The sequence below is a fragment of the Rhizophagus irregularis genome, chromosome 7, assembly GCF_026210795.1.
Source record: "Rhizophagus irregularis chromosome 7, complete sequence".
NCBI lineage: Eukaryota > Fungi > Glomeromycota > Glomeromycetes > Glomerales > Glomeraceae > Rhizophagus > Rhizophagus irregularis.
The window spans coordinates 3425602-3452925 of NC_089435.1; the positions used below are offsets into that span (position 1 = coordinate 3425602).

The window sequence follows — 27324 nt, forward strand, 5'->3', positions numbered from 1 at the left end:
TATCGTAGTTTGAATGTTGTTGCAGCTAAAAAATTAAAAAAATATCGTAAGTATGGTTGGTACCGGTGGAAGAAAATAATCAACCACCACCATACTACATAAAAAAAAGCTTCCGGAAAGGTTTGGATACCAAACAAATGAGCAAGGTACATAGACTAACCCTCATCCAGGAAAGCCAGTTTCTCCTTCCCTTCAGCTTTTTTTGTCTATAAGCCTGTTTTTTACACACGCACGCACAAAAACACACATACACAAACTGGGCTAAGCAGGGATCTTTAGCTTACCTTAATAAATAATAAATAAATGGTTGATAGTGCTCCTCAAAACCTTCTTTACCTTGGGCTCTATCTTAAAGAGTCAGTTGACAACGGTACAGGAGCTTTTCTCTCTAACGATGCGTAAATCATTTACAACGCGTCATATACAAAGTCTCCTCTTAGACCTATTGATAACACACTTTATTGTAAATAAATGTGTGAAAATAAATAGATTTTTCTTTTTAAAGATGTAAAAAAAACAAATATTTTTAAAAAATACATAGAAGTATTTTTATCTTACTTTTTTATCAAGTCAACACAGTTCAGCCATGATCAAATTGATCAAATTTCTGTCAACCTTTTATATAGACGTGATTATAAATAATAAACTATTAACCAGACGTGATTATTAATAAACTATTAGACGCGATTATTACATAATGATATACAATTAGCTATAATAAACTACTACATAATAAAGTTAATAATATTACTTATATACTTATGTATAAAAAAAAAATAAAAGTGATACGATCAGCCAATTAATTTATTAAATTAATAAAATAAATTATTATTCAACTATTCAACTATTAAGTTGACTTCCAAGTTATCTAATAATCCAAAACAAACTAGACTGAGGAAATTGAAAAAGAAATTGTAGGTATTTAAGTGATGTTAATATTCTTAATGATAATAATTAATTTTGTAATAGGTAACAAATTAGACTTCTTTAAAATGTTCTTTTTTTATCATCAACCAGGCATACAGTATACTATATATGATAAAAATGGTTCTGAGGTGGCGTCAAGCATGAACAATCAAAAAACTGATATATCAACTTAATTTTTGCGTTATTAGATAATGATTATTAGCCACTTAGGAAGAATTGATTATGTAAGTTATTGGTAATTTATAAAAACCTGTTTATCAAGAATATCCCTCATTTATTTATATTTTTTTAAAAAATCAGGAGAAATAATTGGTGACTATAATCGTTAGATTGGCGATTAATAAATGATGAAAATAAATCACATTATTACTAAAAATATTGAATTGTATTCATAACTTAGTAGAAATTATTTTATAATTAATTTAATTTTTTTTTTTTTTTTACGAAGTCAAAATATTACTTTATTAGGAAATAAGAAAAATTACAAAACAGGAAAAGATCTACATTATATATATCATTTATATACCGTCTGATCTTTTTCACATTGACTATCGAGACCTATTTCTATCTGCTTTGCTCAAAACTAAAAATAAATAATTAAAATATCACTAACTATATTAGAGTCAGTATAATCAATATTTAGCAAGTTCGGTATTTTAAGTTGATGAATCATTAGCTCTTTTAAGACAAAGCCTCTTCTTTTGTCCTAATAGATAATGGTAGCATACGTAAGACAGGGTGAAATACTAAATATGGTACATTTTTTGTTACATTTCTTATTAGTTGTTAAAAGACGATAGTTTTGATTTACACCTACAATAATAATTTATTATTTATATTATCGCCATTTCAAAATGATGTACGCAGTTAAATTTGAATAAAAAAAAAGAAAACTGAAAACCGGACGAAAACCGGACGAAATATGGACAAAAAATGGATGAAAACTGGGCGAGTATTGGTATTCGAATATATAATCACAAATAAACTGCGTACACCATTTTGAAAATGGCGATAATATTGAGAATATTCGGTAAAAAAATTCATTGATTAATCGCGAATAAATTTAAATTATTTTACTTTGTAATTTAGCTTTAATTTAATACTTCAGTAGTTGTTTCATGAATTTGTTAGAGAAAATTCATTTTTATTAACTTTTATGTTATTTATTAAAAATAATTGTAAACTTTCTATTATAATTGTATAAAAAAAAAATTTAGTTTAAAATCCATTTTTAAATTTTATAATATTAGACGATGTGTGAATGCTTTGCCATACTACTTGATTCTCTTTTTACTAATTTTCTGTCAAATTTAAATTCCGGAGGAGGTGCCATACTACTTGATTCTCTTATTACTAATTTTCTGCCAGATTCAAATTCCGGAGGAGGTGGTTCATATTGTACTATTTAAAGAGTTAATTAATTATTAGTATTGAGGAAAAAAAAATGAATAATTAGAATGAAGAATAAAAATTACATACTGTAGAATTTCATAAATTTACCAAAATTTTTATGGCATCTAATAGTGTTCCATGTTGATAATGCCAAAACGATCCAACATAGACATGCTATTACATATAAATATATTTTTTAAAAAAAGAATCATTAGTATAATTTTTATAGGCTAATTTAAAAACAATATAAAATTATGCGAAATTATTATTACCATATAATAAAAATGCACACATAGGCATATTATACTGAAAGCATTGTAACGGATATTTTGCTTTTACCGATTTATTATATCGTTCACAGAAACTAGCCATATCAAAATATAATAATAAGGCTTGAATAAAATTTCCTATATATACGATAAACATTAAATAATGTTTTTCATCCCTCACCTAAATATGTTGATGTAAATTGTTTTAGTATAATAACATTATATTAAAGAACAAAAAAATAATGTACTTACACCTTTGAGTATAAAATATGAATAATAAAGGAATATTATGTTTAACGGCACTTGAAAATTTATAAATAGGTCTCGAAGTCTAATTTGTCTTTTTGTTAGTGCTAACAGGTTCATACTATTTATTCCTACTAAATAAGCAACTAACAATAGCCCTATCATCATTATCTGAGCATGAAACAATGGAAATTGGACCTCATATATTGCATGCATTTCTAAGTCAAAAAAAGAAAAAGAAAAATTTAGGAACTAAATAAATATATATACGCTGAAGGATTCAAATAAATGGATTATTTACCTTTAATCTCATCATGCCTAGAATATTTGAATTCATATACTAGAGGCCATATTCTAAGATAAAAAAAAAATGAAATAAATAAATTTAATATTTTTTATTTTTTTTGGTTACAAATTAAAAGATATTATCACTTACCCTTTTTTCCATATTAAGTACACATATAATGTATATAGTAATTGAAATAAAATTGAAATCGCAATTAAAAAAGATGAACCTATTATATAAAACTTTTGATTTGCAAAACATGACACAGTATGGTCTCTACAATGAAAATATTGAGTATAAAAACTAGCTATCCCTCCAACAACAGGAAATATATGTACACCAAGGAATGCTAATCCATGATAAACGGTTTTACCATAGAACTACAAATAATAAAATAAATTAATAGCTAGTATTAAATACATTAAACGATCTTCAGCATAAATCATTATATTACCATAATCATCCCTGATATTATAGGAAAAAATATTAATGGAATAAGTATAAAATACTTGTCGAATTCTCCTGTTAAGAATAAAGTGCCAACGAACAGAAAACTATATATGAACATATCTATAATATATGTGTACAAGAAAACCTTTTCTATACGCTTTAACCCTTTATAAAATTTACGAAGTATTCTATAAAGAACAACTAGTGAATTCATTTTTGGGATAAGTTAAATCCAAGAGACCAGCTGATGGATAAAAGAAAAGGAAGATAACAAGGAGATGAAAATTATTAAGATAACAAATAGATGAAATTTTAAAATAACGAGGAGATAAAATTATTAAGATAATGAAGATATTAAGACAACGAAAAGATGAAAATTATTATAGAAAAACTGAAAGGAGATATTTATGAAGTGCCTTTTTTATCATGTCAATAATTATTGCGAGCAGCTTATTTATATTTTTAAATACAAAGGAATATATTCCCTTGTTCATGGTGAAAGTGAGATTGAAACGTTAGATATTTATATTTACAAAGAATCTTTGTCGTTTCTAAACCATGATGATCATGTAAATTAAAAAATCACAAACCCAAAAAACGTTTTATTAATTTAATTTCTTTATTTTATGAAAAAAATAGTTTCTAATATCAAGTATGTAATAAAAATAATAAAAATAGCAATATTTCGATAACATTATAACGCTATAGCACGAAAACAGAGATTTTGGATCATCCAGCAAATTTCAAGAAAAGAATGTCTTTATGATAGAGTCCAGACATTTTTTTTTGTTAATTGTAAAAAAAAAAATTTTTTTTCGTTGAATTCTCCGGAAACTTGTAAAAATTTTCATTTTCTTCTGCTACTAAAAAAAACAACAATTTATGAATTATACGCATAATTTAAACTTTATTAAAAATATAACCGCAGTCAAAAGTATATAATGTTTGTCACACTATTAATACATGAAACATATACAAAGAATTTTTTTTTCTCACTGGTCTAAAACTATGGAAAGCCGTCCTTGACAAAAGGTTGATATCCAGACATCATGTTGGATAATGTCTAGACATCATGTTTGATATATGTAGAATAATGTTTGTACATCATTCAACATGATGCTCAAGCATCAACCGACATGATGTCTTAGACATCATGTTACCAAATATAGTAAATTTTATTTTGTGTAACTCATAAATATACTATATTTGGTAATTTGATCAGCATGATGTCTAGACATCATGTCGGTTGATGTCTTTCACATCATGTTAAATAATGTACAAACATCATCCTACATATATCAAACATGATGTCTAGACATACCATCATGATGTCTAAACATTATATTTCATGATGTTTGGACATCAACCTTTTGTCAAGGACGGCTTTCCATATAAAACTGGAAACAATGATGAAAATCTATGAAATTGCCTATTTTGTCAACTTAATGCTATTAAACGCATATCACACATTTTCCCGTTTCAACATACAACACTTGGATAAATTTGTCACATGTTTTGAAAATGTGAAAGGATTTCATTTCTTTAAAAGAGATTAAAGAAAATTAAAACGTTATGACAGTAAAATTTGTGTTGACTCCTGTTTCTTGTCCATATCAATGTGGCACATACATAAGCCTTTGTACATTGTAAGGACTAACATTATAATTAGTTTAGTGGCGCAGTTTAATATTTATTTTTAGTATATAATTTATTTTTAGTTTTATAGTTAGATAGTTTAGGTCAGAATGAGTCCTAAACTAATGGTGAATATATGATAAAAAGGTTGGATATTATAAATTGGGATATGAAAGTTGGACATTAAAAGATAGGATTTGGCGTATTATTATAAAAAAGAGAGAACTCGGGGATTATATTTTACAAAGAAATTAAACTTGTAGGCGACCTGGTTGGCAAAGGAATATAATTCCTTGCAAGTAATGGGGTTGACCGACAACATCAAAATTTACTTTTTAGCGTACTACGTAAATGCACTATACGATAATTCAAAGATTTTCCTGCGCTATCACAAAAGTTTTATAACGCTTTTTTATTTTATTATTACAAATAATCATTTTTAATTGAAATTTTGTAACACATAATCAACTAATATCAACCAATCATGGCGAATTTAACCATGTCCTCAATAACAAAAAAGTCATAGGATAAAAGTGAATAGTAAATAATCAAATTTATATAAGATACGGAAATAATGAAATAAAAGATATAAAATATTAATAGTGACTCGAATTATTAAGTAATTTGATAATTATAATAACACAAGTAAACTAATTAATTAAATTTGATATTAAAAATAAATAGATTTAAAAGTTGTAGACTATAGACATACTGATAAAATAATTATTTAACTAGTATACATTAGAATGAAGATGTTTACATAGTTTACAAAATGTTATTAATTTATTACATGACTGTACAGTACATTAATCAATAATGGCCTTTGGCTTTTCAGTGACTTCATCAGTTGCGATATTATGGTAACTTCGGTTTGATTCATTTTGTTAGAAACTTTTAATTTTAAAAGTTTGAATCATGTGAAAAACCCTATAAAAAATGACACTCCAGAATTTTTCCGTTATAACTCCGTGATTTTGTTTGGGTTCCGTAAATAATCAGTGAATTTTTTCGGAATAGTAACTGGTTGAATAGCAATCCGGATTCTTTCAGTAATTTCAGCAATATAATAAATACGGAATTAAAATGGACTATCAGATTTCTAAAATTAACTGATAATTTGCTGATAATTAACCATGATAATAAATGGAACAAAACCGGAAAAAATAATATGAATAGATCAAAAATATAGTAGCAAATAAAAAATTCACTAGGGATAACAGTCAGTGACGCCTGGGGAACTGGGGTCCCAGTTTTTTTGTGTTTTTTTATATGCCTTACACGAAATTGTTTAACCATATTAAAAATTATTAATATTAAAAATAATCAGAGTTTTTAAATTTTTATATTAAATACTAATTTCATATAACTGATAAATTCCATATATTTAAAAAAATATATTATTAAAAAAAATTAATGCTTATACAATATTTATTATTATAAATATTAAGTTTCGCGTATCAATTATTAAACTTTCATATACTTTTATATTATAAATATTAAACTATTTATACTTTCAAATTTATAAGACGCGTATCAATTATCATATACTTTTCAAAAGTTTATAAATATATAAACTTTGTTTATTTATTATAAATACAACTCAAACTTTTATCTAATAAAACACTCAACTCTTCTTTTCTTTGATAATAAATATTTTAAAATTTCTTTTAAAAGATGTCACAAAGTACTAATCATGCTATTAATATTTGTGAACTTAGTTTATATGAACAGTGCAAACAACTATTTCTTGCATTATTAGATGATCTATCTCTCATTAATGTTTTGCATTCTGAAAACGTCATAAATTATATACAGAGCTAATAACCATTGATCCTTCGCTTGCAGGATCATCTCTAGATGCACGTAGTGCTGTGCGTGACGCTACTAATGATGAACGTGCAAGCTTCTGGAAGTACTTCAAGTATTATTTTTATAATTATTCCATAGTAATTAATATTAACATTTTAAATAATATAAAGTATAAACACTATTATTTTTTACTGTTCAAAAGCAACTATTTTACCAACTTCCATTTCCAAAGCTAATGTGCCAGGTACTGAGGGTCTACCATCTCCTACTCCAGGCGTCTCCATGTTACTACGCCTGTTATGGATAAAATTGCAGAAACTTCTAATAAGGCAGGAGTTTTATTTTTTTCAAATAAATATAATTATATTTATTACACTTTCCAATTTTATAGGTAAAAAAGGAAAAAGAAATCTTCTTCACAAATCCAAGCAAAAACTCCAAAAACTGCACAAATAACAAGACCTGTTAGCAAGAAAACTAATTAGTAAAGTAGAAATTATCCATTTATATCTCAGTTTTTTATCCAAAATTTATTCATTTTATAAAATAAATCATTCTATGAATTTATCAGTTTTTTATTAATTTATTTTCAGTTTTATGCAATAAATTATTCTATGAATTTATCTATGAATTAATCAGTTTTTTATTAGTTTATTATCAGTGTTATTATTCAATAAATTTTCCGTTTTTTACAGATAATTTCAGTAAAATTTCCATATAAATTCCGCAAATAATCAAATATGAGACCTTTGCTGAATAAACACGGAATTGTCTATTTAATAATATAAACGGAATAAAAACGGAATCAAAAAACGGATCAAAATTTTTTATAGGGAAACTATCAAAGTTTTTTTCTTTTTTCTTTTTTCTATTCTTTTTTTTTATTTTTCGCTTATTTATATCTTTTTCATAGATTTCAAAGGATTTAATATTGTGTGCATTACGCATGTCTCCGTGTTTGGAAATATTAATACATCAAATTTTTAATTTCAGTAATCTATTGCGTTTATTATAGATAATGATTATTAACCATTTAGGAAGAATTGATTATGTAAGTTATTGGTAATTTATAAAAACCTGTTTTTTATCAAGCATTTAGATTTAAGCCTACTATTTATATTTTTTAAAAAAATCAGGAGAAATAATTGGTGGCTATAATCGTTAGATTGGCGATAATTAATTTTTTTTTTTTTTTTTTTTTTACGAAGTAAATATTACTTTATTAGGAAATAAGAAAAATTACAAAACAGGAAAAGATCTACATTATTTAACATTCAATATAGAACACGATCAAAATATACCATCTGGCACGGATAACTGTGCTTCAGGTTTTTCGTTTCCTAGTTTTTAATAATATTTTTTTTATTTTTTTCCTAATTTATTTTCTTCCTATTTTTTTGTTCTTCCACCTTTAAATATATTTTTTTACTTAACAGAGATTCCTAACGATCATATTAGTAGACGGCTCTAAGTACCAACATGATTGTCGGGAAGTTCTGTTGTTTTTCCTCTTCATGAAGGCATAATCCACACCTCGTTCGATTTATCATATAGCCTCTCGGAAATTATTTCTTTCCTAAATGTATTGTCAAAATTTATCTGCACTATACTGTATCTCCACGTTCACTGAGACATCCAAATACTTGTTGTATCATTTTTTCTTTTTCTTTTTCACATTGACTGTCTAGACCTATTTCTACCTGCTTTGCTCAAGGCTAAAAATAAATAATTAAAATATCACTAACTATATTAGAGTTAGTATAATTAATATTTAGCAACTGAAGTTCGGTATTTTAAGTTGATGAATCATTAGCTCTTTTAAGACAAAACTTCTTTTATCCTAATAGATAATGGTAGCATGCTTAAGAGTTAAGATAGGGTGAAATACTGAAATATGGTACATTTTTTGTTACATTTCTTATTAGTTGTTAAAAGACGGTAGTTTTGATCATCTACAATAATTTATTATTTATATTATCACCATTTTCAAAATGATGTACGCAGTTAAATTTGAATAAAAAAAAAGAAACCCAAAAACTGGACGAAAAACGGACAAATAGACAAAAAATGGATAAAAACTGGGCGAGTATTGGTATTCGAATATACAATCATAAATAAACTGCATACACCATTTTGAAAACGGCGGTAATATTGAGAATATTCGGTAGAAAAATTCATTGATTAATCACGAATAAATTTAAATTATTTTACTTTGTAATTTAGCTTTAACTTAATACTTCAGTAGTTGTTTCATGAATTTGTTAGAGAAAATTCATTTTTATTAAACTTTCATGTTATTTATTAAATATAATTGTAAACTTTCTATTATAATTGTACATTTTTTCTAATAAAAAATTTAGCTTTTAAAATTCATTTTTAAATTTTATAATATTAGACGATGTGTGAATGCTTTGCCATACTACTTGATTCTCTTTTTACTAATTTTCTGTCAAATTTAAATTCCGGAGGAGGTGCCATACTACTTGATTCTCTTATTACTAATTTTCTGCCGGATTCAAATTCCGGAGGAGGTGGTTCATATTGTACTATTTAAAGAGTTAATAATTATTAGTATTGAGGGGAAAAAAATGAATAATTAGAATGAAGAATAAAAATTACATACTGTAGAATTCCATAAATTTACCAAAATTTTTATGGCATCTAATAGTGTTCCATGTTGATAATGCCAAAACGATCCAACATAGACATGCTATTACATATATATATATTTTTAAAAAAAAAGAATCATTAGTATAACTTTTATTGACTAATTTAAAAACAATATAAAATTATGCGAAATTATTATTACCATATAATAAAAATGCACACATAGGCATATTATACTGAAAGCATTGTAATGGATATTCTGCTTTTATCAATTTATTATATCGTTCACAGAAACTAGCCATATCAAAATATAATAATAGGGCTTGAATAAAATTTCCTATATATACAATAAACATTAAATAATGTTTTTCATCCCTCACCTAAATATGTTGATATAAATTTTTTAGTATAATAACATTATATTAAAGAACAAAAAAAATAATGTACTTACACCTTTGAGCATAAAAAATGAATAATAAAGAAATATTATGTTTAACGGCACTTGATAATTGATAAATAGGTTTCGAAGTCTAATTTGTCTTTTTGTTAGTGCTACCAGGTTCGCAACATTTATTCCTACTAAATAAGCAACTAACAATAGCCCTATCATCATTATCTGAGCATGAAACAATGGGAATTGGACCTCATATATTGCATGCATTTCTAAGCCAAAAAAAGAAAAAGAAAAATTTAGAAACTAAATAAATATATATACGCTGAAGGATTCGAATAAATGGATTATTTACCTTTAATCTCATCATGCCTAGAATATTTAAATTCATATACTAGAGGCCATATTCTAAGATAAAAAAAAAATGGAATAAAATAAATTTAATTTAATATTTTTTATTTTTTTTGGTTACAAATTAAAAGATATTATCACTTACCCTTTCTTCCATATTAAGTACACATATAATGTATATAATAATTGAAATAAAATTGAAATTGCAATTAAAAAGGATGAACCTATTATATAAGACTTTTGATTTGCAAAACATGACTCATTATGGTCTCTACAAAGAAAATATTGAGTATAAAAACTAGCTATCCCTCCAACAACAGGAAATATATGTACACCAAGGAATGCTAATCCATGATAAACGGTTTTACCATAGAACTACAAATAATAAAATAAATTAATAGCTAGTATTAAATACATTAAACGATCTCAGCATAAAACATTATATTACCATAATCATCCCTGATATTATAGGAAAAAATATTAATGGAATAAGTATAAAATACATGTCGAATTCTCCTGTTAAGAATAAAGTGCCAACGAAAAGAAAACTATAAATGAACATATCTATAATATATGTGTACAAGAAAACTTTTTCTATATGCTTTAACTCTTTATAAAATTTATGAAGTATTCTATAAAGAACAACTAGTGAATTCATTTTTGGGATAAGTTAAATCCAAGAGACCAGCTGATGGATAAAAGAAAAGGAAGATAACAAGGAGATGAAAATTATTAAGATAACAAATAGATGAAATTTTAAAATAACGAGGAGATAAAATTATTAAGGTAACGAAGATATTAAGATAATGAAAATTATTATAGAAAAACTGAAAGGAGATATTTATGAAGTACCTTTTTTATCATGTCAATAATTATTGCGAGCGGCTTATTTATATTTTTAAATACAAAGGAATATATTCCCTTGTTCATGGTGAAAGTGAGATTGAAACGTTAGATATTTATATTTACAAAGAATCTTTGTCGTTTCTAAACCATGATGATCATGTAAATTAAAACATCACAAACCCAAAAAACGTTTTATTAATTTAATTTCTTTATTTTATGAAAAAAATAGTTTTCCAATATCAAGTATGTAATAAAAATAATAAAAATAGCAATATTTCGATAACATTATAACGCTAATAGCACGAAAATAGAAGCTTTTGGATCATCCAGCAAATTTCAAGAAAAGAATTTCTTTATGATAGAGTCTAGACATTTTTTTTTTTGTTAATTGTAAAAAAAAAATTTTTTTCGTTGAATTCTCCGGAAACTTGTAAAAATTTTCATTTTCTTCATTTTCCTCTGCTACTAAAAAAAAAATAACAATTTATGAATTATACGCATAATTTAAACTTTATTAAAAATATAACGCGCAGTCAAAAGTATATAATGTTTGTCACACTATGTCTATAATTTAATACATGAAACATACAAACAAAGAATTTTTTTTCTCACTGGTCTAAAACTGGAAACAATGATGAAAATCTATGAAATTGCCTATTTTGTCAACTTAATGCTATTAAACGCATATCACATATTTTCCCGTTTCAAACATAAAAAACACTTGGATAAATTTGTCACATGTTTTGAAAATGTGAAAGGATTTCATTTCTTTAAAAGAGATTAAAGAAAATTAAAACGTTATGACAGTAAAATATGTGTTGACTCCTGTTTCTTGTCCCGGACCCCTGAATACCAATGTGGCGCATACATAAGCCTTTGTACTGTAAGGACTAACATAATTAGTTTAGTGACGCAGTTTAATATTTATTTTTAGTATATAATTTATTTTTAGTTTTTATAGTTAGATAGCTTAATAATTTTAAGGTCAGAAATGAGCCTAAACTAATGGTGAATATATGATAAAAAGGTTGGATATTAGAAATTGGGATATGAAAGTTGGACATTAAAAGATAGGATTTGGCGTATTATTATAAAAAAGAGAGAACTCGGGGATTATATTTTACAAAGAGAAATTAAACTTGGTTGGCAAAGGAATATAATTCCTTGCAGGTTGACCGACAACATCAAAATTTTTTTAGCGTACTACGTAAATGCACTATACGATAATTCACAAGATTTTCCTGCGCTATCACAAAAGTCTTATAACGCTTTTTATTTTATTATTACAAATAATCATTTTTAATTGAAATTTTGTAATACATAATCAACCAATATCAACCAATTATGGCGAATTTAACCATGTCCTCAATAACAACAAAGTCATAGGATAAAAGTGAATAGTAAATAATCAAATTTATATATGAAATATGAATAGTGACTCGAATTATTAAGTAATTTGATAATTATAATAACACAAGTAAACTAATTAATTAAATTTGATATTAAAAATAAATAGATTTAAAAGTTGTAAATTATAGGCATATTGATAAAATAATTATTTAACTATATACATTAGAATGAAGATGTTTACATAGTTTACAAAATGTTTTTTAATTTATTACATGACTGTACATTGTATTCCAGCGGCATCACTTGGCTTTTCAGCGACTTCAGCAGTTGCGATAGATGGAATGGATAGTTTAATGGTAACTTTGGTTTGATTCATTTTGTTAGAAAATTTTAATTTTAAAGTTTGAATTATGTGAAAAACTATCAAAGTTTTTTTCTTTTTCTTTTTCTATTCTTTTTTTTTTGATTGAATTTTAATTATTTTCTTCAATATGGAAATTTTTCGCTTATTTATATCTTTTTCATAGATTTCAAACTTTTGGATTTAATATTATGTGCATTACGGATGTCTCTGTGTTTGGAAATATTAATACGTCAATTACAGTATGTGGATCACACTTTTTAGACTTTTTAGGGGCTGAAACAAGGCACCTAAATCATGTATCAATAATATACAATAGATTTTTCATTTAGACAATATTTCAATATTTTTAATATTATTTTTCACTATGATTCTGTGTTAACAATATTTTTCAAAATTCAGTATGAGTATTGTCTTAGAATACCATTTTATTGTAAAATATTGTCCCAGAGCGAATGCGGAGGACTTATGAAAAATTGACTGTCGATCATTGTCACATGAGGATTTCGCCACATTGTATTAAGAAAATAAATGTTACACAAACGACAATGGTTGAATAAATGTAAATAGTACATGCGTAGGACCGTAGGACCGCAGCTCATGAGCAACATTATAAATTGTCAGTTTATAATTATTCTTAAAAAAAAAAAAGAAAAGGAATAATTAGCAAATGTTAAAGAAATAAAAAGAAACAAAAGAAATCTACCCACGTATGAAAAGCCTACATTTCTAAGGTCCATTGAATAGTCCCTAAAAAAAAAATACTTTTTATAAAAAGTCCAGAATAAAGAAATTAAAAAGATAATACGTACTACTCTTACCGTTAAAATAAAAAAAAGAAAAATAAATATAAAAATTTGTAATACAAAGATTGGGTTGTATATGAGTGTTTAAATCTTTAACGTTTATATAAAAAATTTTTTCATTTTTAAATAAATATCTTACTTCATGATTTTTTAAATAAGGAATTTAGTTTGTTTAAATTATCTGTGATTTCCAAAAAGAAATAAACGGTATTTAAAGACGTAAATATTGTATTTGCACACATACCTTTTTTTTTTTATAAAAATCGACTTTTCAATTTTCAAAATTTAACCGAAACTTATAAACTGTCCAAGTAATTCGTAAAATTTTAATTTAAAATAAAACTTGGGAATTTAATTTATTTTGTAAAAGTAAAAAAAATTAGAGAAAATGTAAGAAGTACGATAAAGAAAATGAATCAAGTTAAATACAAAGTGGAATAGAATTAATATGGATAAACGTTAAGTATTATAATAAACGAATTTAATAAAGCCGATCATGATTCTAGAGATAATGAATTAACAGTGTGCAAGATTAAGAAGATTAAGAATTCTTGAAAGATTAACAACAATAGATCAACTTTATAAAAGGTGAATGAATATGTGTAAGATGTTTCAAAACATGAAAATTGGAAACACATATGGGAATCAAAGAACGTTTAACAGATTCAAAGGAAAATTGTGAACAATAGCAAAAGACATCAAGATCTCTTGTTAGAAAAGTAAGTTTAAGAACGTAATAAATCAAGAATCACTTAATTCTAGAATATGGCATGAATTGTTGAAAGGGACGGTTAATGAAAAAATTTATCTTAATAGCCAAGATAAGATTAAAAAAATACGATTAATTTTAGCTGCAAGAAAAGATAATTGGAATGTACGTTGTAACAAATTAAAAAAAATGGGAAATAAACATGATATGAACATAGATAGGAACAGTACGGAAAATAATTCAAGGGAAGAAGAAACAGTCAAAGGGTCACATACAAATATATCGTTAGATATGAACAAATTAATATTAAAAATATGAGATAGAATAGGTATTAGTGATTTATAGATTTATGATTATATACGGTAGTTATTATTTTATACATTTGTAATTGAAAACAAAAAAACTTAGATCTGTTTCACAAATTACAGTCATCACTTTGTGGTTCTCATGATGTACGGATGATTCTCCTGCCAATAAACAACAAAAAAATTATGACGCGTGTTATAACATTTAATCCAATTTTTCATGTATGTTTAAAATATTTAAATTATAAGTTTCATTGATTCGCAACTCTGTAAAGATTTTATTAATTATTATTATTGCCTATTTTTCATTAATACGTTTAATTTTTCTCATTTTTCTCATTGATCATCAAGTCGCAGTTAATGAGGGGGCAAAAAGTAGCTGGCAAAAAACCATCATTTCCAGTCACCCCCGTTAAAAACAACCTTTTTTGTTGTATAAGTTCATTGTCACATTCACGAGCTTCTTGTGAAGTTTCCATACTTATGTCTATATCAAAGCTTAATTCCATATCATTTTCCACTTAAAACTATCTTTAAATGTTACTTCTCTCGGAAACTAGCCATATACCATATTGCAAATCACTTGAACAGGAGTCACATGTTCATATTTTTGATTTCCAAATAGTAATGCAGCTTGTTGTCAATAGTGATATTAACTGTATACATCTCTTTGCATTCATGAATTTGCAAATAATAATAAGAACGTTCAAGGTGGTCCATACAATTTCACTAGCATATTCAGTTAATCTGACATCAATACAGTAATAAAGCATATCTTCTAATAATTAATATACAGCAATTCTTTTTTATGTCTATATCAAAGCTTAATTTCATATCAATATTGCTTCTTTGCCTTCCTCAGAAAACTAGTAATGCCTTACAATCTACCATGTTACAAATCACTTGAACAGGAATCACTTGTTCGTATTTTTGATTTCCAAAATAGTCAGCTTGTTCCTAACCCTAACCTTAATCCCTAGGCGGCGCCTGAACGGTCAAAACCGGTAAATCAAATATAATGACTTAAAACCAGCAATCAAAGCCTGGTAATTCTCCTACTTAAGACGGTCCCTAAATAGGAGTTACCCACATTTTGCAAAATAAAAAAAACGCACTTTACTCTCCAAACTTGTAAAGTCACATTCATCTAATCCTAAGGCTTCTGTCAAAAATGACGAGATCAAATTTCGTCAATGTACTTTCATGGAGTCTGGAAGTCAGCTGATTCAACAATAATATCGTGATTTTGGAACAGGAAACAACGATAAGACCTGGTTTTTCTTTCTTTTAGATAGGAGATTAGGGCTAAAAATTAAAAAGTCATTTAAACTATGAAAAAGCAAGCTATTAAATAAAGTTTACTTTCGTAACTGGCAAATATTTCAGATATTCTATTGAATTTTTCTTAGAAAGTGGATAAGTGGATAGTTAAGTTGAATATTTTAATGAGAAGTAATATTTATTTGAGGAGAGTGTTCAAATATTATGTTGAGAGAGAATGGAAATATTGGTACCTTTATATATTATTCTATCTGATAGCGTCCAAGCCATTCAAAAATAATAGCATATTGGAATAATCGTCACAATATGATAAATTTTACTGTTAAAATTATTAATAGATCACGTCAATTTTTTTTCTGATAATCAACTAATCAATTTTTGGTTATTTTTGGTTGCGATAAATAGTCAATATAGTTAGTCAGTAAGCTTGATTTTTTTTACTGATAAACCGATAAATCAATCTTTTTTTTTACTGGTAAATCAATCATTAACTTGATTTGTGAAAATTACCTTTTAAGTAAAACAAGCTATTAGAATACATCAGTCGGTAATAGTGATTTTGCAGTTACTGTAGCTCTGTAGCTCGCAAATCGTAATGTTTGTAATAAAATCATTGAGAAAGGCAAATCTCAAAAGGTACAAACTTTAATTTAAAGTACAATATTTAGGAAACAATAAATTTATCAAGGGGGATAGCTTATTAGTAATTGTTTAATCGTTTTTGTATGAAAATCCCAATAGTACTTATGTTATAACTATACCTAAAACGGTTCTCAATTAATAAAATAACAATTGCGTCAACAAGCCAGAAAAAAAAGAAAATCTTAAATTTTGTTAAAATAAAATCCTTAAAATTATTGTGTTAGTCATTGTAATCTTTATTAATCCCATCTTTCTTCCATCTATTCCACCAACTACCATCATCATCAATCTCACCTCCACGATCACCATCGATTCTTTTGTATTTTTTTTATTTGGGTGGGAAGTAATTTTTGGCATTTCAGGAATGACTAAATTTGGAAAAAACGGTTGTATGAATTAATATAACAAATTTTTTAATTCCATCAGATTAATCGAATCGAGTGTTCTTCACCGATTCTTACATCTAACTTATACAATTGAATATTTATCATTTTGTTGAAAGTAACTGATTAAAAGATCAAATCGTGTATAACTACTATAATGTTCGACAGTAAAATCACACTTCCGGAACCGAATGACTAAGCTATTACTAAGCTCCACATTAGACATTCATTTCTTTTTTGGATAAATTTGTAGATTTGCATAATATAGTGGGAAACCCAAGGGCAAACTTTCTGGTTTTATTTAATAATAATGTATAACATATTAGTATATTAAAAAAAAAGAAAATTAAACGTGTGCAAAAATTTTTTGATTACATGATGTGATCGGCATAGGTCGTATTCGGACCAGTGATAAAAGAACAAATTGAGACTAAAAAAAAAAAATTTTTTTCTGCACAATTATAAATCTTTCACATTATTTGTTATTGATAATCTGTTATCAATACCCAATAATTATAGAGAAACTCTTTTTTTCAGTAATGATGTAATCATATCATTATCTGCTCCTGAATTGTGATTTTACGAAAATAGACATTTAACGGGTTATACTTTACTATATATGTAAATATATCATGAGTAGTGTATACTTCGTGGATGTACGTGTGACTTGAGGAATATCTTTAAATTGATCTCGTAAATTAAAATAAATTAAAATTCAATTTTCATTTCATATCTGCTATTTCTAAAATCTAAAGATCATTAAAAGCTCCTTTACGTAAAATGCCGATAGGAAGACAATTTAAACCAAAAGAACCTTACACTCATCGTTTACGTAAAATTCTTGATGAATATCCTGATGGTTCTCAAATTCTTCGTGAAATCCTTCAGAATTCAGATGATGCCCAAAGTACTGAACAAATTTTCATTCTGGATCATAATACTTATCCATCACAAAGTTTATTTGAACCGGATTATGTAGATAATTATCAAAGGACAAACTTGAAACTTGATAGATTTCAAGGCCCTGCACTTTTATCAAGAAATACTACTACTTTTGAGGAAAAAGATTTTCAATCATTGCTTAAATTAGCTGATAGTGAAAAACGTGATCAATTTGATAAGATCGGAGGTAAAGTTTTTCTTTTATTTGTTTTTCTCACCAAAGATATATTTTATTAACTTTGCTTATTATAATTTACGTTTTTAATTTTAGTAATGGGTGTTGGTTTTAATTCAATTTATCATATCACCGACTCTCCTTCTTTTATTACTGGTGATAAATACATTATCCTTGATCCACACGAATGGTATTTTAACGGTGGTATTCAATTCGATTTCGTCAAAGAACAATTGTCAAAGGATTATCCAGATCAATTTGCTCCATTCAAAATCTCATGTGATAAACCATTTAATGGAACTATATTTCGTTATCCTCTCCGTACTAATCAAGATTCTGTCGATTCAAAAATTTCTAACAAAGTTTATAAACCTGAAGCAATTTTGGATATGTTTCACAAGTTTTATGAAAAAGAAAGCATAAATTGTTTATTATTTTTAAAATATATTGAACGTATTCATTTCTATGAATTGAAAGAAGGCGCTACTGAACCTGAATTACTTTACACCATTCAGTTGGAGAATGTTGATGATCATGTTAGAGAACAACGTCGTTCGATAGTCGAAAAAATTATACCAATGATGAATTCACTTAAGTCAAAAGATCTTGATAACCATAATCAACTAGAAACGTCTTATGTCGCATCATTTTCTCGACAACGGAAAGGATATCCTAAAGAAATTAGCTCATGGTTAATTTTGAATTATCTTGATGATTTACTCAAAGCCGAAGCATATTTTCATGAGAACTTCGGTAAATATATAGGAGATTATAAATTTATTCCTAATGTTGGTCTGGCTGTCCCTTTGAATAATTTAAATGCTACTGGAAAATTATTTTGCTTTTTACCTCTTCCCATTGATATGCCTTTCCTCGTTTCCGTACATGGATATTTTGCGGTAAGAATTAACGAATATAGGATATTGTTTATGATTTTAAATAATTTGGTTTAAAAACATTTTATTTACTTTTTAACAGGTTAGCACTAATCGACGTTCCTTATGGTCAGCAGCAGATAATGAGGATCTGGTAACTAATTAATTCTCTGCTATATGTTTTGATAAAATTTCTATATTTAGCTATTAAATATTAAATATTGAATATTGTACTTTTCAGGCTGTTGATGCATTGGCGCGTCTGAAGGTTGAGTGGAATCGATATTTATTTGAAAAGGTTTTACCCAAAGCTTGGGTAAAGTTTCTTCGTGAGCTCAGGTCTAATATTCAATCGGATAATATATATGAATTTTGGCCAATAGTTAAAGAAGTTACATCGGGTAGTTTAAGTTCTTTTTGCAAAGATCTGTTACAGAATGTCATAGAAAGTCTTAGTATTGACGATTGTGTATTCAAAGGTCCTTTTTCATCAAATGTTATTGGAACAGTAGCTGAAGTTTCAACATATTCATATAATATGCCCTCATTCCGAGAACCCAAATTTCATTGGCTTTCACTTTCAAATGGCTATTTCGAAGATGAGAAGTTATTCAATTTTGATTTATCTAAAATAATTGGTAATATTGGATTTCCTGTAATATCAACTTTGTACCCTATCATCAGAGTATTAAAAAGTTCTGGACATCAAGACTCTCTCAAGTTTTTTTCTCCTACCATTATCCGTACTTATTTGAGTAACAATCGTGATAGATGGGATAACGTACTGTCGAGAAAAGAAGTCTTACTATTATTTGAATATATATTAAACGAATTAAATGATCAAAATTTTGATGAATTAGAAGGATTCAAAATAATTCCATTAGCGGATGGTGTGAATCTTGGTACTTTAACTCAATTTGGCAATTCTTATGTGTATATCGGTCCCGATGATGACATTAAGAGTCATGAAAATGATGAGCGCAATATTTTCACAAATCAATTAGATAAATTCATCGACAAATCGATCAGTTTCAGATTATATAAACTTTTGTACGATAATGCAAATACTGGATGGGATCTTAACATCAAAATATTAGATGAATTCGCTGTTGTTGATATGATTAAATTCTCGTTAAATTTTGCGGAAAATGCAAATTTTGAAGTGATACAGATGCCGAATCATTGTGGATGGATCTATCAATTATGGGATAACCTAAGATACAGAAATTGGGATTTAACAAAGTTTGAAGATATTCATTTAATCCCAACAAATCGTTCTTCTCTTAGGAAATTAAGAACTCCTAATAAAATTTTTTTGAATCAAACAAGCGAAGACCTTACAGCTATTTTCGAAATATTCGGTGCTGCGTTCGCGGATAATCAGTTTAAAGAAATTTCTGAATGGGATAAGTAAGTATTACTAAATTATAATCTCTTTACTTATGGTATCTAAATAAATAATATCTTTCTTTTCTTTTTAATAGAGTATCTCCATATATTATTAAACTTAATGACATTATATCAGTTTTGGCTTCTTTTCGAGCTGATGCTTCATATCCAGAGAATTTAAATAAAAATTTACAAATTCATGAAGCATCGGCGCTCATCGACCATTTATCTAATTATTTGCGACTTGTCAATAAAGATCATCTTACGCAGGAACTCATTGAAGTTATCAAGCATCTTCCAATTTTTACTGAAATTGATCATACTTTACCAATTTCATTATTGCCTGGCAATTCGAATTGGTATATTCTGCCCCGCGAGGAAGAAAATTCATATGGAAAGATAATTTATCCAAGTAATATGGGAGGATTTCTTAGTACTAATTCACAGAATATATGTTATATATTGGAAGATATTATTAAAGTTCCTCGATTAAATGTAATTGATTATTGGCAAAACTATGTAATACCATTTATTGATTCGCAATCACCTGAAGATATAGATATAGTGATTGACAGACTCTTTGATCGGTTACAATCTTTACTTGATTACGATGCAAACTTAAAGGACATTCTTGGAAGAAAGTCATTTGTTGCTGCTGGTACATTTGAAATGTCACGGCATCAAAAAATATCTTTTGGCGTGAAGTTAATTAAATCACCAACAGATTTATTTGATCCGGAAGAAAAGACTCTAGTTGATTTATTTTTTGAAGATGAGAAAGTCTTTCCTGCTGGCAAATATGGAATTTCACAATCGTCTTCTAACAGATTTCTTTCAAATTTGAAATTGTTAGGAATTAAATCAATTCTTTCCCCTAATGATATAATAATTCGGATCGACACAATTATATCACGAAGGCAATTTTCTAATATTTGTGATAATTTAATTCATAGCAAAGCATTGAAACTTCTAAAATATGTTGATGAAAAATGGAATCAATTAACTAATAATAATAATAACCATGCAACGTTGGAAGCTATTTTAGAAAAAGAGTGGATTCCAACAGTTGATGAATATGGAAAGAAAGTTTTTTCGAAACCTGTGGACTGTTACTATAAGAAATACAAAAATCTGGTTTGCTTTGTTGCACCGGTTTTGGATTATAACCCCAAGAATCATCACTTTTTGGAATATTTGAATTGGCATACTTATCCCGATGTTAAAACGGTTCTAAGACAATTGGAACTTTGTCGACATAAGAATAAATCACCTGTAGAATTAAAGTCTATTTGTGACGTAATTTATGAATATATGAATGAAGCTTTTCATGATGATAAGACTTCATTCGATTATATGAGGGAATATTTGAAAAATGAATCATGGATTTTATGCGGAGATACGTTTTATTCAAGCGACAAAGTTGTCTTTGATCTTCCTAATAAATTTCAGTATAAGGATTCCTTAATTGTTAAACTTCCTATAGAATATTCTATTAAATTTGAGAAATTATATAAAGCTATGGGGGTTAGAGATAAAATTGGAGTCAAGGAGTTGATCTTCACTGTCAAAAATGAGTATAAAGATTTATCAACAGAAGAAATCATCCAGATTCTCAAGCAGATTATAGAGATACGAAAGGATAATAGGAGAGACGGAAATCAGCTGGAAGAATTAGACGGATTATTAATCCCAAGCAATAATAATGCGCTTGTTGAACTGAATGAAATTCAATTTGATGACATGGCAGATAAGCTTGAAGAAGAAGAAAGAAGCAGGCATAAAATTGCTCACCATCTTGTAACTAAGGATATTGCTGAAGAATTGGGAATTCAAACTTTAAAAGGAACAATATATGGTAAATAATTAATTTGAAAATTATTATAAGAATATTATATAACGCGCATTTATCTTTTTTTCTTTTTTCTAGTTAATGGTTCTACTAAGGATACTAATTACGAACAAACTGAATCATTGACCGTTAAGATTAAAAATATTATCAAGGTACAATTTTTAATTTAATTTAATTTTTTATTTTATTATATCATTTTAACGAATAATTTATATAATTAGGATTGTTCGACAAATTCAATATTTAAAGAGTTTCTTCGAGTGAGTAATGAAGTAATTTTAATATTGTTTTAAAGTTATATTTGAAAATTTATATATTTTTCTCTCATATAGAATGCAGATGACACTGGTGCCAAACATTTTTCGGTAATCATAGATGAGAGACAGCATGATTTTAGCCCTCCTAAAAAAATATTCCTATCGGAAGAAATAGAAGATTGGCAAGGTCCTGCGATATGGATTTATAATGACGAAGAGTTTACAAACGATAGCTTTCAGTCTTTGCTAAACCTTGACATTGGAAATCTTAATTATGCTTTTCATGTTACAGATTTATTGAGCATTGTGAGTGGAAGGTACATCGCATTTTTAGATCCACATGCAAAATTTCTTCCACCATCAGGATTTCCTCTTAAGAGACCAAGAGGTATTCAAATTGATTTTATTGAAAAGAAGTTTAAGAAAAGTTTTCCAGAACAATGCGATTCATACGAAGAAATACTCCATTTCATTGAGAAATGCTTTCCTGATAAATACGCAACAGGAGATTGTGATATGTCGAAAGAATTTAGGGGAACCTTGTTCAGAATTCCGCTCAGGACTTTTGAATTGGCAAAAGTTAGTGATATATCGAATAAAGTTATCAACACGAACAAAATTCTGGAACTGTTCAATAATATTCAGGATAATAATGAGATGCTATTCCTAAGGAATATAGAATCATGTAGTTTATATCATATGAAAGACAAAGATTCTCAATTGATATGGCAATCAAAGATTAGCAGTAGTGATAGTTGTCGCAATGCTCGTCGAAAAATGGTTGATAGTATTGATAACGCGCAAGTCTATCAGTTAGATATTGAACGAATCAATGATATGGGGAATAAAGTTTCAGAAATATGGGCTATATGCGTAGGAGGGCACGACAGAATCAAACCAGAATTCAAAGAATTTTCAGAGAAGAAACAAGTTAAGGTAAACTTAATGCATTTTAACATTTTTTTTTATTTTTGAAATTTATTAATGTTGTTTATTTAACAAAGCCAAGAGGTGGCGTTGCTTCCCTGCTTGCTCAATCTTATATAAAATCATTAGATGAATTAAGAGCTGAATCGGTAAAAGTTTTTTTTTTTTGTTAGTTTATTAATACTAATATACTAATAAAATTTTTTGCATTATAGTTTCCGGATCCTCCTGAAATTACGGGAGACATTTATTCCCATTTATCACTGTCAATAAGTAGCAATTTGGGAGTTCATTTGAATGGAAACTTTTCTTTACCTTCGAAAGGCCATTTCCTGCAAGCTAATTGTGATGATGCAAAATGGAATAGATACATTTTGTATGACGTTTTACCTGATTTGCATATTAAACTACTTGAACATATTGTAGTTCTTGAAGAAACTAGGTACAAGAAAGAAGGGACAGATTTTGTTCCACATACTGCAGATAAAATTTGGCCTATTCCCGTTAAGTTAAGTCCATTTATGGACTTGTATAGGAAGTATGGATTGGATGTTATTAGAAAACTAGGCCTTAATAATCAAAAATTTTTCTGGACTGAAGTCAATGGCGGACAATTTGTTTCGCTACGAGAAGCTAGAATTTTTGAGAAAGAAAAAGCAATAATCGCAGATTTATTGGTTAATTCAGGAATTTCAGCTGTGAAACTTGGTAAAGATAAAATAAGACAACTAAGTCAAATTGTTGAATCTGGAGACCCTCCAAATTTCCCATATGAACCTGTTACCGGAGAGTCAGTTTGTGAAAAATTACACGAAATTCCTGATATTCATGATAAGCTTGATAATAAGCATGATTCATTGTTTGAATTGCTTAATTTTATTCTTCAAGATAAAAATTCTTATGAAATTCTCACTGGATTATCGTTAGTTCCGTTGAGCAATGAATCGGTTGGAAAATTTGGTGAAGTTTATTACATTGGAAAAAAAGAACATTTAGATTTATTTCCAAATACTGGTCCATCAAAATTTGTTTCTATTGATTTGCCAGAGTATTTGTTTAAAATTTTTAATGATGTCAATTTCCCTGCATTTACAAATATCAAAAAGTTTGATGCTTCAGCTGTTTTAGATCTTTTAACGTTTGAATTACCACCTTTGAAGGAAAGATCATGGGATCCAAACGGAGAATCTATACCAAATGATGATTGGCTTAAAAAAATCTGGTCAATATTAAATAAAGTCAAAGAAGAAAGAGAATTTACTAGACTTACAAAATATCCTTTGCTGCCAATGATTCAACCTTCTAAACTTGTTCGACTTGATACGAAAAATCCACTTTTATACATACCTGAAAATGGACATATTTTATATCCAATACTAGTGAAACTACAAGTACGCTTTACTAATATGAAATTTCCTGAAGATGCTCATGAAAATTTAAAAAAATGTATAGTGAGTTGCACTCCTACAAATATAATTAATTCTCTAGAGTGGACTTGTTCTTTATTACATAAGCCTATGGAACAGTTATTTAAGACTAGTGATCTATCATTATCTGACTATGAAAAGCTTAGAAAATTTATTAAAGAGGAACTTAATGTTCTGTTACGTAAGTAGAAGAATTAGAATTTTAATGTTTTATAAATAATGCTAATATTTACTATAAATTATTATAGAATTTGGAAAAAAACAAGAACTTATTAAGATTCTTAGATCATTACCCATATGGCCAATACATTCTGGGGAAGAAAAATTTATTGATGCTACAGCCGGAAAACTTCTTACGTACAAACTTCCATTTTTTTCTTTCGATAATAATACCGATTTTTACAAATATGATCGTGAATCGGATTTCAAATTACTATCTAGATTAGGTACTACTCTTATAAAAGGATTGGAATATTTTGAATCTTATATAATACCACATATTGCTGAAAAATCTCTCATACCTTCTCAAGAATACATCATTTTTTTGAAGAATTTTTTAAATTCTTCAGGATATCATGAAATTAAATGTCTTGAACAATACCAAATGATACCTAACAAATCACTCACTGCTTTCGTAAAGGCTGATACTTTATATGATATGGAAGTTATTTTATTTCTCAACATTTTTGACACCGACAAATTTTTACCGCCAGAATTACAAAACGATCCTGTTTGTTTAAGAGCTTTGGGAAATATTGGACTTAATCGTCAAGTGAATTGTGATACATTTATCAAATGTGCACGAGAGATTGAATCACAGTTTCAACAACCGGATAAATTTCCAACAAATATAGTCAAAAATCGAGCAAAATATTTAATAGATTATTTATATACAAATATTATTATATTTTCGACCGATCAATGGAATCAAATTATGCATATCAAATTCATTCCATCAGAAAAGTATCTTCAAAGTCCATTTCAAGAGGAAGCAAAAGAAACCTTGGGATATGAAAGTTTTGCAGTTCTTTGTTTTCAAAGATATAAGGAAGTATGTTGGACTGAAAGACCTTTATTTGAGAGAAATGTTGAGCCAGATAATTCATTTTGTGAACGATATTCAAATATTGGAAAACCAGCTTTAGAAGAAATTGTTAAACATTGGTTTTTTTTTGTCGAGGAAATTAAATCCAAAATTATTTGGAAATCTTCAGATATAAAAAGCGTAATGGAAGAAATATATAAAATAATGAATGAATTTTCGCATGATGACATTATGAAAGGGTTGATTAAATTAAAAATTAATGATTCTAACAAAAAATTGTTCTTGAATGGGGATGATCCATTAGATGGAAAAAGTTGGGTAGCAGGAAGGGAGCTTATTTTTGGAATACAAGAAGATATTAAAGAGGGAATGTACAAAGTTAAAACATGTTTAATGCCATATAAAGATTTATTGTTGCTTGCTGGAGCTTATGAGATAAATACAGAAGAGTTAGAGGAATTAGAAAAGTTAGAAAAGTTAAAAAAGTCAGAAAAAAATGCAAAAATTGATCAAAAAGAAATATTGGTCAATGATTTATTGGACAAACTCATAGCGCAATCTAATAATGAATATCATGATGTTTTTTTCACTTTTGATGAAGAAGAAGGAAGAATTGGTGCTTGTAGATACGTGCTTTCAGGTTTGTTAAATTGGTTTTTATTTTTATTTTGTATATATGCTTTCTTTAATAATAATATTTTTTTTTTTACATAGCCGCTTCGTCATATTTTAAAAGAATGTTTTACAGTGGCTTAATTGAATCATCAAGGGACGTAATCGAGATTTTAATAAAAGGTATTCATCCAGATACATTTTGGATATTACTTCGATGGTTATATGGACAATCTTTTGAAGATGCGGTAAAATCTGTTTTACGCAAGCCAGATGACTTTAATACAGACCAATATTTATCATTTTTGGTTGATCTTTTACAAGTAACTGACATTTACGATGTTGAATCACTTAAAGATAAGGTAGAAGATACTATTATCAAAGGTCGATATATTGGTGTGCGTAATCTATGTAAGATTCTAATATCTTCAGAAGAATGCAATGCACAACAATTAAAAAATTACTATAAAAAACATATTACTTCAAATAGAAATCTTATCAAAGAGCAATTATTGAAACTTCATACTAATGCGGCAAATGATGTTGACCGATCAGATATATCACAAATGTCTCAATTGCTAGAACCATTCTTATCAGATGATGAGTAAAGGAAGATATTTGGCGTAAATGCGTAATTATAGTTTACGTTTGAAGTTAGTGAATCTGAAGAATATCGATAATTTTTTGATCCTTTTTTAATGATTAAATTTTATTATGTAATTTTTTATAATACAATTTTATATATAATTTTCGTAAAAAAATTTTTTTTTTACAATATTT

The 27324-nt window shown here is 27.3% G+C and overlaps 3 protein-coding genes across 3 annotated transcripts; 1 reads left to right on the forward strand and 2 right to left on the reverse strand.

Moving 5' to 3' along the window:
• Window positions 1–2173: 2173 nt before the first annotated feature.
• On the reverse strand, window positions 2174–3583 carry OCT59_027513 (uncharacterized protein; the record flags this gene model as incomplete). The annotated part of the gene is made up of 7 exons (XM_066137026.1): window positions 2174–2328; window positions 2407–2493; window positions 2592–2769; window positions 2841–3052; window positions 3136–3188; window positions 3271–3500; window positions 3575–3583. 7 exons carry the CDS (start codon window positions 3581–3583, stop codon window positions 2174–2176), a joined length of 924 nt encoding a protein of 307 aa, XP_065993454.1.
• Window positions 3584–9405: 5822 nt separating this feature from the next.
• OCT59_027514 (uncharacterized protein) lies at window positions 9406–10820 on the reverse strand (the record flags this gene model as incomplete). The annotated part of the gene is made up of 7 exons (XM_066137027.1): window positions 9406–9560; window positions 9638–9724; window positions 9824–10001; window positions 10073–10284; window positions 10368–10420; window positions 10509–10738; window positions 10812–10820. 7 exons carry the CDS (start codon window positions 10818–10820, stop codon window positions 9406–9408), a joined length of 924 nt encoding a protein of 307 aa, XP_065993455.1.
• A 7006-nt stretch (window positions 10821–17826) lies between these two features.
• On the forward strand, window positions 17827–27152 carry OCT59_027515 (uncharacterized protein; the record flags this gene model as incomplete). Its single annotated transcript, XM_066137028.1, has 12 exons — window positions 17827–18175; window positions 18260–19062; window positions 19142–19192; window positions 19280–20448; window positions 20523–22282; window positions 22355–22428; window positions 22498–22536; window positions 22609–23469; window positions 23538–23609; window positions 23676–25068; window positions 25136–26572; window positions 26647–27152. The coding sequence occupies 12 exons, from the start codon at window positions 17827–17829 to the stop codon at window positions 27150–27152; spliced, it is 8514 nt and encodes a 2837-aa protein (XP_065993456.1).
• Window positions 27153–27324: the final 172 nt, after the last annotated feature.